Genomic DNA, 12,131 nt, shown 5'->3' on the forward strand with positions numbered 1-12,131 from the left:
ATATCAATACAAACCATAAATATGTAACCGAAAATCACGAAATTAATATCCATGCACAAACACTTATTTTTCTATTAAAAGTATTTAAAATCAGGGTCTCAACACAGGTATAACATATGAATGTATATGTCAAAACATAAAGAAGAAATAATTGCCGACTTTTGAATAAATACCAAAACAATATTAGATAACCATATTGAAATATAATCAAATTGAAAACTGTCATGAAAATCATACTATAAGAAAATATCGCTTCCGAATGTACGCAACTTGCTTTTTTATTTTTTGTTGAAACTTTCCAATTTCACCCCAGTTCGAGGCTACGTCATCCAATAAAAATTTAAACACATAATTTGTGTTATGAAGGTCTAAAAATATCAAATTAATTCAACTCACAACAAATATATATTCAACTATAAGTAGTCAAATAAATCACCGGGTAAATGTAAATTTAACATTTTCAATAATAGAACAACAAATTAAATACTACAACTGAGAACTCGTCTGCACTACTATATTTTGATATGTTAGACTCACCTAAATTGTGATCTCCTTGATGCGCACGAGCCTGATCTTGGGCGCGTATATTGTTGTGTTGCTGACTGCTGTGGTTGAGCGAATTCCACGATTCCGGACCCTGAGGAGAGACAGAGCGGTTCGAATTCATTTGGTCCATAGCCGCTGCCGAGTGGTGTTGCTGTTCCTCCGGCAATGTTGGCGATTCCGGAGCATAATTCTTCGTCTGATAGATCTCCACCTGGGCTGCTGTGACCTAGATGCACATCGTGGATACAAATAAATTGTTATTGAACAAAAAAACAAAAAAAAACAATGTTATTTACTTGAGAACGCGTGTGGTCTGTAGGATTGTCTTGTCGGCGATCCAAGGTATCCGCTGCCTTCTTCGTCAGAGAAAGCGTCGTCGAGGCGGTGCATTGATTGCGATAATCCCAGTCCGCTTTAGTGCGCAACAATAATATAAGAATTAAAATAGGAATAATTGATTTATATACAATATGAACTAAGTTGTTTAATATAATACGATAACATTAAATAGCAAATGTTACTTGCAAATATCTAATACACATATTACTAAAGAAACGAACAGAAAAATCTTAAATGAAAAACACAAAATCTTAAAACAATACAAACCAGTGTCAATTGGGAGAAGGGGATTGGCTGAAATGCTGGAGTTCACATACGTATGCGACTGACTTCGGCTACTAGCATTCAAAGGCCCTTGCCGGAATGACTGTGACCTGCAGCAAAAGAAAAGACAAGAGGATACCACGTTTTTATTTGCATGCTCGTTTATGTTGTTGTTTTATTGTAATTCCTTTTTTATTTAGATTCAAATTCTTTCTCTTTTTATTATGTGTTTTTTTAATTTTCATTTATAACATTTTAGTTGTAAAACGTCTCATTATCTTTTCTAGTTTATGAAGAAATCTACAGAACGCTTATTAACAAGAAAATTAACAAATAAAATTAATCAGAAAATAAATGACAACAAAATAAAATACAAAAAAGAAATAATTAGCTATAACTAAGGAGATAAAAAAGAACCCATCCTTTTGGATATAAACCAGTTGCATAGAAATTATGAACTTAACCCTGTACATAATCAAAAGTGTAAACAGAAATCATTAATTGAAGCTTTAGTTTCCAGAAACCGAAGATAAGATTATATAAAAGTAATAGCATAAAACAGAAGCTCATCTGCGCATTTAGTTTAATAATCTCTTTAAAATAAAGATTTGTTTATAATCTAGTAGCATGTACAGCTAGACGAACATATTAAATAAAAATAAAAACATTTACGACATTAAAAATCTAACTAAGTAATGAAAATATATTAACAGATGCATTCACATACAAGCTTGTGTATAAAATTATACACTTCCACATTTAATTACATGCAAATAGTAGTTAGTTTAAAAATAAATAAAACCGAAAATAATACAGCGAGAAATACTAAACTATTCAGTTATGACATTAAATAAAAAGGTTTCAAATTTATTTTTATTAATGTTTCTTATAATCTCACACGCTTCGCACACCAAAATATTATTCGACTTCGATAATGTTTCGCCATCTTTAGACTTATTATTACTACATAAGGGATAATTTGCTGCAAATTCCAGCAAAAATAGAATTCATTTATAACAAGTATTCCGAAAAAATAATATCGAAAAAGGTTGAGGATATTTGGTAAACCCTAGAAAGATAATTTCCGAAAAAAGTAGCAATTTAAAAGTGAGCATTTCGAAGTGTGAAACAATTGTAGTTACCAATATTGTAACTGATTGATATTTGTACTTTATAGAAGACCTTAAAGTAAATTTAAAAAACTATTTAGTTAGTTGAGGTTTTTTTCTGATGGATAGATCAAAAATACAAATACAAACACAGGGTTGTTGAGCAAATATACAACATCCGCAACACAAAATATTGTTTTAGTAGCAATGGCGACACATAGGAGATGTAATAATATCCCTTAAATATACTCTGAAATTGATTTGTATAATCATTTTACTTCATATTTCTTTCAAAACATTTTATTACTCTACAAATATATATTAATGAGTAAAGCTTCAGTTACCATTTAAGACTCAAATTGTATGCACAATGCATTGAATTGAAATTAATTAAATTAGAGCCGTAAATACTTGCATATATCAGTTGGTGTTTTTACCCAGATGTGTAGCTGAACATTTTCTTAAATCTGGTTTTATATTTGAGGGATATAGACATTTAAAATAAAACAAATATATTATTATCATGAAATCATCTAATTATACTAATATAAGGGGTTAGGAATGGTCAAAATTAAAAAAAAAAAAGATTTTATGTTTTGCATTTTCTTAAGTATAAAATCTTTGAAATATTCTCTTAAAATTTGAATTAAATCCAACAAATTAACTTCGAGTTATTCGATAATTAGGTTCTCGGGCGCTCAAAACGTTTGAGAGCAGGTAGCTTGCAGCAGCTGCAACTTAAAATGCGTTTTTCTCAAAACTATGTTTTTTGAACTGGTGAGCACTGTAGCTCGAAAAGCGCTCGGTAGATTTCAATGAAATTTTTACAGCTTTTGGAAAACATGAAAAAAGTACCTGGCCGAAGAATTTTCTTTTATTTTGATTTTTTATAAACAATTAACTATTGGTTTTTTCCGTAAATCTGGAAAAAATTTTCCTCAGGCCGCCATTTTGTTAGTTAAAAAAAGGTTCGAAAAGGAACTAGATTATCTACTAACAAAAAATTTTTTTTGACTAATTGTTTTTATAAGAATCTCCAAAGATTAGTGATGATAACCTTGAAACTGGATCAACATATCCATTACTTTTAAAATTATGAATTCTGTTTTTCAAATGGTGTCAAGTTAAGTCGACGCCTTATTTAATAATGCTATGATTCTACTTTTATCAAATAAATTAATTTACGGGTAAAAAATTTATTTAATATTGTAATTTTTTCATTTCACTGACTACACCTAACCCTATAATATAATTATACATAATTTTTTCTCCAATAATAAAATTAAATTGTAATAGTCAATTGGGACTCATGCTTCAAATTTTGAAGTTCATAACATTCAAAGGTAAAACATAATTGTATTACGATGTAAGATTCCACCATATAGTAACTACACCAATCAAAGATGATTTAATTATTTACAAATATATAAATGAACATTGCTACAAAAATAATACTTTTTCTAATTTACTAAAATTAGTTAATTAGATCTTAAGTTATATCCACAAACACACTCACTGAGAACTTAAAATAAATATTTCAGATGATATGTATGAGTATGATAGTTTGGGAGACAATTAATAATACTGTAAAATTAATATTAACCGTAACTAGTTTGCCAATCAACATACAAAAAACATTAAAAATATTAAATTTATATACACAGAATACAAATAAAATGAGTTTTCAAAACTATTGCAAAATTTAAAATAAAATATTTTTAAATAAACAAGAGATTCAACAAAAATGTAACTCGATGTTTATACATTATGTAGTTAAATTTCATTTTCAAGCACATTATTATATATTTTACAACCAATTCGCTTTAAAATCCTCTTCTCTTTTCTGAGTTCTCTATTGCATTAAACTCAGTGATGCAACTTCTCTTAAGTTGATCAACACTGTTATATATTGATAAATTTTGAGTTATAATAACTGTAAAGTACGAATGAATAGTAAGCCGAGTTGACGTATTATGTGCGTTTTTCGTACATACGAGCCGCAACTATACGAGTACATGGATAGTGGGTAAATCAAGTGTTTCAAAGCAAAATAACGTTAAAATAAATGGAGTATGCAGTATGTTTTATGACTTTATATTAAATGAAGTGATATGGAATTAATATAAGCAACAAATAAGTGTTTTGATATTATTAGTTTAGCAAATGAAACACACATAGAAATATTATTAAAATAGTACTAAAGAATTATAATATTTATTGTATTATACAATAATTCCCCTTGTACTTTAGTGTAGAATGCAATTACATTTATGTTATCAATTTTATGAATAACAAAACTTTTTTGGATATCAGGAACCGTTATGATCACAACGAACTTCGAAATAGTAAACTTTAATCGAAATATTTTTATTTTTACATTTCAGAAGGTAAGTGTTCGTAATGATCCTTCTTCTCTGACATAAAGTAAAAAATTACATACTCAAATCAAAATGTTCTAAATAAAAAATTTAAATAAATCATATTTTAGACTTACCTTTGGAAGTTTTGTCGTTTTACATAATTCTCACGAACAAATTCGATGATTTGTTTCTGTGTTTTGCCGCTATAGCTGTAATATTGGAAATAAATATCAATTAGAAAGAGTTAAAATTTCATAACATATATAGTACAACCGGAAGGAGCTGCCACGCGATAACACCCGAGCTTTTCGTCTAGGCTGATTCTGCACTGCAGCACAACGGAAGAACCCGTGATTCTCAACACATTTCTTCCAAAAGTTTTTACACTCATTACGACCCTCAAAGAAAAATTCCACGGTGTCTTTGTAATACCCCTTCAGATATTAGAAAGAACAAATGTAAATTAGCATTATAATTATAAAAAGTGTTTTTTATATGAGCTTACATATCCTTCGGGATGGAGCTTCACCAGGAACCGTTTACGCTTAAATGATATCTTACGTATTTTAGCCCAGGAGAAGGTATTAATGCGCGTGATATTTTGGAAGACAGCAATTCCCATGTGAGCTACTGCTAAATTCAAGGGAACACCCTCCACATCTTTCGCTGGATGCATTTTCATTCCATAAAGTTCACACCGCCTTGCCGTTTCCAGCAGATTTAAATCGGCCTCAGCAGGAGACTGACCCCTATTATATTTGGAAGAACATTTTAACACACATTAAATGAAATTAAATAGCAATAAATTATTTCTAATGGAAGGTGGAGTATTCAGGAGAATATAACAAAATAAAAAGATGATTGCTTCAATACTCCAATTTAAACCCTCAACCGTTCGGTGGTAGATTAAAATTTGAACCTTCCTGTTTGTGTTTGTAACACCCAGAAGGAATCGTCGGAGACCCTATAAAAAATATTCATAAATGGTCAGCACGATGAGCTGAGTTGATTTAGCCATGTCCGTCTGTCTGTCTGTATATTCGCGAACTAGTCCCTCAGTTTTTAAGCGATTTAAAATTTTAAAACTGTCCTTTCCTCACTAAGTAGCTGCTCATTTGTTGGAACGCCCGATATCGGACCACTAAAGCGTATAGCTGCCATATAAACTGAACAATCGGAATAATAAAGGTATCTTCACGAAATTAGATGTTAGAGTTAACGTTTTTTCTTGTTTTGATTTTTATTATTTGTACTTCATAGAATCTTTCATGAAATTAATATATTATTATAAATTGGCAAATATTTCCGAACGCTCTAAAAGGCGATAAAAAAAATAAAGCAAACAAGTAGAAAATTTAAATATTTTTTAACTGATTTTAAAAATATTTGTAAATTTCATCAGTTTCTAATCTAACAGACAGCAATATCAGATAAATATCCACAAATTCATATGCAAGTGTGTCATTGAACAAAAGTCTACACAATGCGTCATTTTTTTTACTCCTTCACTGGTAGTTCATCTTCAAATTGACATTTAACTAACACAAATACATCGCCACTCAAAATAAATTGTACATACACATGCTTCTTGTGATTCTCCATGATTTTTCGCTGCATGGTAGCATCCTGATGAGGTACGAAACGATACGATGACAAATAGGTGTGATCAGGATAATCCTCAGGCACATAATCGCCACATGATGCTTGCACTATGTAACTGGCCATTAGAGCTGCGGTATTGTCGTTGCACTGCAAATTGCCGTTGGCCAAGTCCCGTTTAATTTGCAAACAAAAGAGATACCTAAAAAGAAAGAAAGAGAATTCATATTGGTCAGAGTAGAGAAAGTGCAATAGTTATGCATAGTGTAGACGGCTGCATATGTAAATAGACAAGCAGATATACGATACGGTACATATTTAGTGCTTGTTCGATAGAACAATCAACTTTTCGATGGTGTTACAATTTTTGGGGTCCACTTACCTCGTGTATTCTTCCTCAAGTTGTGCTGGATCAGGAGTGTAGAATTTAACGCAGAAACGAAGCACAGGATCGATAAGCGACAGACCAACCTGTCGATTTAGGGGTTTCTCGAGATCTAGCCAATATTTGGTGTGTGTAGATATCTCCTGATACTCCAAACCAAAATAATCGGCCTCAAGTAGATTTAGTTGACGGCACACCTGATCGAATAGAACGCGTCCAAGTGCTTTTGCCTATTTTGTTATTGCAAATTCAGATATTGGGATTGTCGTCAACGTTGTTGTTAGCAACCCGGTGTAAAAGAAAAGTGATGTAAATAAAATGGAAATTTGTGAATTAATTATTTATAAAGATTTCTATTAAATACAAATATTCATTATAAAGTGAATTGCGTTTAAAATACAGATTAAAATTATTTATTTGCCACGTTTTACATAAACTTTTAATGCAAATTTATAATCTGTATACAGTACTCCTGTGTGCATAAATTGTTAATAATGTACATAAGGTTTAGACGATTCCCCAGATGATTATTTACAGTATTATATTATATACAAGTATATAGTAGGAATTCAGAATAATATATAGTAATAGAAAAATTTGAACGATTATTGACTTTGGCGTAAGAATTTAACACAAGAAGCGTTTCCCAAAACGGGAAATTTCAACTCAAATTGTTACTGGAACTGGAATTTGGGACGGAACCCAACAATTACCATCCTAACGCCCAACCGTCGCAAGGGGCGTAAGGTAGCCTCTAATGCGCAACATGTTGCGATATTTTTCTGTATGTTCGTCTACCCGTAGAAATTAGTATATTGATAAAACAACATTAACAGGGATCGATATTTAACCAATAGCGCTCGAATAGTAAAATTAGATAGGGAAAGAGATATTCTGGCTCTATACAGGAAGCAGTTCGTAAAATGGACTATGAGCCATTATATGTATACTGTCTACTTCAGGGTGATTATACCTCATCATGCATTCCATTAACTTATTCATCATCCTGATATATTCAGGCATAAATTACCAATTGTGGCACATCTGATATTAGCTTAACAATGTTTTCTTTTCTGGATGAAAATATTGCCTCATTATATGCCAACATTGTATAAATGCTCCATTACACATCATCATTAAGTTTTTACATGATAAAAGAACCAACTGCCAACCAACTCTTTCGCAATTTCCATATTGAACTTATATAATAAATAGTAATCAATCATCAATCATAAACATCCGTTGGACAACTCTCACTCTAACGCTTTGAGAAGGGCAGAAAACAGAACAAGTAAGGAAGAGCTAAGTTCCGTTGTGACCGGACATTTTATACTCTTGCAACTTACAAAAATCAAATATATTGTATATGATGAAGTTCGAAAAAAAGTTCTTTCTATTAAGTATATAGGGGCTAAGGATTCATTCAGACATAATATTATCAGGAAAGGATTCTCTCCGAATTCCAATTATATTATATATCACATACAATGAACGATAATTTCGGTAAAAAGTCCACCATGGACACTGGGGTCCACATTATCGGTATATGGGGGTTTGAACAGTTATGGCCCGATTTTGACAATTTTTCGATTTGAGATGGCTTATCTTGAAGGCACTCTTTATGCAAAGTTTTATATCAACATATTCATTAGTGCTTGATTTGTACTCTATACTGGAAAGTGAAAGAATCGGATGGAATTTAAATTTGTGTTCTATGGGAAGTAGGCGTGGTTCACAGTCTCTGACTTGTTTATTTATTGAGTTAACGCACTTTTAGTAATTTTTAACAAAAGCGTTATACGGGAAGCGGGCGGGGTTAGCACCCATTCGCATCCATTTTTACACTGTCGGTAGGAGTAATACAAAAATTTGACACTAAACGATTAGACAGCCGGGCCACGCCCACTTTTAAAAATGCGATTCGTCTTAATGTGGATCTTATTTAAGTCAATTTATTAGTTTTCGATTAATAGCGATTAGTGGGCGTGGCAGTAGTCCGATTACGCCCATCTACAATTTCAAGCTTCTTATGGTGTCTAGAAACATGTGTACCCAGTGTCATCAAGATATCTCAATTTTTTTTAGTTGCAGCTTGCACAGAATGCTACTGTTGCAATAATTCGTTGATATTTATACATACACTCTTAAAAATAATAATTACATCGTTGAAATTATATGTATAACTCGCTGACGAACTGTACAAATTAACATCAAAAGAGGTTTTGTAAAGATCTTCGGTTGATTGTTAACCCACTATTAAAAGAAGATAGCATTAATCAAAATGTCAATCGAGCGTTAAATGAAGCTGCATCTCAAATAAATTGAATATAGTGGTTTTTACTGCAGTTTTAAATGTACATTTTTAATTATTGTAGTACAAGTATATTTAAATATAGAATTCTGGGGCACATACAATAAAATTTTTATATCCAGTGCAGATAAGACAAGAATTAAAAGGAAAGAGAGTCGGACCAGGGAATATGAATTTAAATATTAAAAATAATTACGAAGGTTTTCTGTAGCTAAAATGGTGTCTCGTTAAATGTTGGCAACGACTTACAAACGCGTGCCCACGAACCACGAATAAAATCTAATAAAACAAACGGATTAAGCTAAATACAGAAATACGCTTTAATTTATGGCATATCATTAAGGGTTCAACATTTACGATTACTGCGCTTACTAAGTAACAATCATAACGTCGGCAATTATTCATATTTTCATATTTCATATTTTCAGTGAATGGCCTCTTAGGAAGAGATCAAACTTACGTTTTTTCTTACCAATACCACAAATAATGTACATAGGGTGAACTAATTTCTACGGAAAAATATTTTTTATGTATTTGTGCGTCATTTACGAGTAATACGCGGCAAAAGCAGTTTTGTTTGAAGTATTCATATCAATTTAATGCTTAATACATGTGTTCCAATGCCACCAACTTTGGATCGTAAGCCTCAGCACATAAAGAAAATGTGTTTCCTAAATGGCGAAGGAATGAAAGCTGCATATCGATGCTAAGAGTTCTGATTAGTTAGATGGTGACAGTGTTGCCAAACAGAATTATTTATAAACTAATTTATATTTCTACTGGTTACTGATGGTTAAACGTTCTTTTGAATATTTGTTTAACTCCTGATATGCGCGTTTTCTTGAATAAAAAAAAACATATTATTTGTACAACTTTCAGTACTTTGGCTAAGCCAATTTAGGGTTTCCAAACATATTTTTTTGTTTCATAAAGAGACCTAAAAACATTACGCAATTGGTAAAAATAACCTATAGTGTAGAAGCGTCGGATCGGATTTTTTTCAAAACTGACGATGTCAAATCGGGTGACGATGTTTCTCTGAGAATATCGCACGTATCCACTAGCAATTTTAACTGTAGCTTAACAGTAACATTATCTAGTAAACTACTAAGTACGTTTTGTTATTATTGCCATCTTGTTTTGAAATAATTTACTGCTAAATTTTTCGACAAAAGTGCGATAAATTGATATAAAGCGTACGTCTTGTACGTACATTACCAGCAAGCCTTAAGTAGATTAACATGAGTTCTTAGCATTACCGTTGAACGTAGAGACCTACTTGAAAAAGGTGATTCCGAAGCGTGGCTCAGTTATCGCTATTTAGGATGAAAATGTCAATATATACTATATATAAAACCCCAAGCATACCGATTTCTCAACTGTGATTTGAGTGACAACATTTCATAAATAAATATTGAAACCATATTAATGTTTTTTATTTAAAAACGCAGGCCGTTATTTTTGGGAAAATTTTACCTACCCTATTGTAGATACAACAACACATATAAAGAATTTACATATTCGTTTGGAAGTACAAAAAGTACTCAAACTTCAATCACAACGCTTGGACTTACGACGACAACAACAACAATGACAACCGGACGAGTTACTTGGTTACATAGAGTATTAGGTACATACTCATACGTTAGCAGTACCTAGAAACGTTGAACGGTAGGGAGTTGCGTATCTCGAGAACAAAACTAAGTTTCTAAAATTAGAAATTTGCGTGGCCATAGTCTTGAAATTGTACTAAAAACAAATGTACACGACGTTGATTTCGTGAAACACTTGATTTGTTCTAAATGCCAAATGAAAATTACAGTGAAAAGCAATCGCACCTGAATGACACTGCACGGTATCACGGTATTCTCTCTCGGGCAGCAACGAAGTGCATGGATGCAAATTAATATTTCATTCACGTCGATTTTGTGTAAACACTGCAATGAATTGGTTGGGGAGAAATCGATACTGCAGATAGGTTTATGGATATATTTATGTACACATGCATAAGAGAATGCCCTGCACTGTAGATATAAATACAACTTATGTACGAGTATTTTAAGCACTCATATATTTACTAAGAAATTATGTTTATTTAGCCATTTATTGTAACTTTCTTACGTCTTATTCTAACTGTCTTACATCTCAGAAATGGGATAAAATAGGATGATATTATATAATTCCTTCAATCAGAACAGAAAACTACAGAAATCGTTACCTTAACGCCCTTCTTGACGTACTTTTTATTTTACATAATTAGGTACTGTTTATAAAAATTAATATAAAATATTGTAGAGGAAATATTATATTAAATACTTTTAAATGGTACCGTAATACTATTATCTTTCGTAGTGATCAAAAATAATTGAGAGATTGAGAAAAACTCTACTTTCGGAAAATAAAAATAGCCTATTATAAAACAGTAGTTCGAAAAATTTTAATAAGCGGGTTTATGTAAATACTAGGATACCAATCGAATATTTATGGTATGTGACAAATTTAATCGAAGAGTTCGAAGACATCGAACTCAAATGCAGGTATTCTTCTTGTTGCACGGTTTTTTGTTATATAAATTTTTTTCACGACCTTTCTTTTGTGTATTATTTTTAAATAAATATTTTGAAAATTCGCGAGTTTCAAAGGCGATGATATTTTTCTTGCCATAGAATGGAGATTTTCATGCGTGTTTCTAAATCATCAAATTTCTCTCCCAAGTATTAGAAAATTTCAGAAATATTTTTGTAGATTACCCATCGAAGTTAGATGAAACAAACAAAACGTTAACTTTGGCTGCACCGATCCTATAATACCTTACAAATAAATAAGTTTCCATACAAATTCTTAATTTTGGTCGGTCAGTTTGTATGGCAGCTCTAAGCAATAGTGTTCCGAACTGAAAATTTGTTGTTTGGTACAATTTTGGCAAGAGTCCATGTAATATTTCGTGTAGATATTTATACCCTTAACAGGTTAAGTTTGCGACCAAGTTTGTAACACTCAAAAGGAAACATCGGAGACCCGATAACATATACTTATAAATAAAAGAGCAGCATGATGAGCTGAGTTGATTTAGCTATTTCCGTCTGTCCGTCTGTATATATACAAACTAGTTTGTAAAATAAAAAGGTTTTTCCTACAAGGACTTTATTTTGAACGTTCAGTTTAGTTTGTACGGCAGCTATATTCTATAGTGGCCCGATTTGAAAAATTTGTTCGGA

General features: G+C 31.6%; 1 protein-coding gene across 4 annotated transcripts in view; it reads right to left on the minus strand.

The window, feature by feature from the left end:
* Window positions 1-12,131, minus strand: part of Cdep (Chondrocyte-derived ezrin-like domain containing protein) — a 56,562-nt gene that overhangs the window by 20,589 nt on the left and 23,842 nt on the right. For all 4 annotated transcript variants that reach the window (XM_014242694.3, XM_036373653.2, XM_036373652.2 and 1 more), the window contains 8 exons: window positions 6,600-6,832; window positions 6,198-6,419; window positions 5,124-5,367; window positions 4,892-5,052; window positions 4,753-4,827; window positions 1,153-1,259; window positions 843-958; window positions 538-772 (listed from right to left, as the gene is read on the minus strand). In XM_014242694.3, the coding sequence (XP_014098169.1) occupies window positions 538-772; window positions 843-958; window positions 1,153-1,259; window positions 4,753-4,827; window positions 4,892-5,052; window positions 5,124-5,367; window positions 6,198-6,419; window positions 6,600-6,832 (1,393 nt within the window). The remainder of the gene's footprint in view (window positions 1-537; window positions 773-842; window positions 959-1,152; window positions 1,260-4,752; window positions 4,828-4,891; window positions 5,053-5,123; window positions 5,368-6,197; window positions 6,420-6,599; window positions 6,833-12,131) is intronic.

The sequence above is a fragment of the Bactrocera oleae genome, chromosome 2, assembly GCF_042242935.1.
Source record: "Bactrocera oleae isolate idBacOlea1 chromosome 2, idBacOlea1, whole genome shotgun sequence".
Classification (NCBI taxonomy): Eukaryota; Metazoa; Arthropoda; class Insecta; order Diptera; family Tephritidae; genus Bactrocera; species Bactrocera oleae.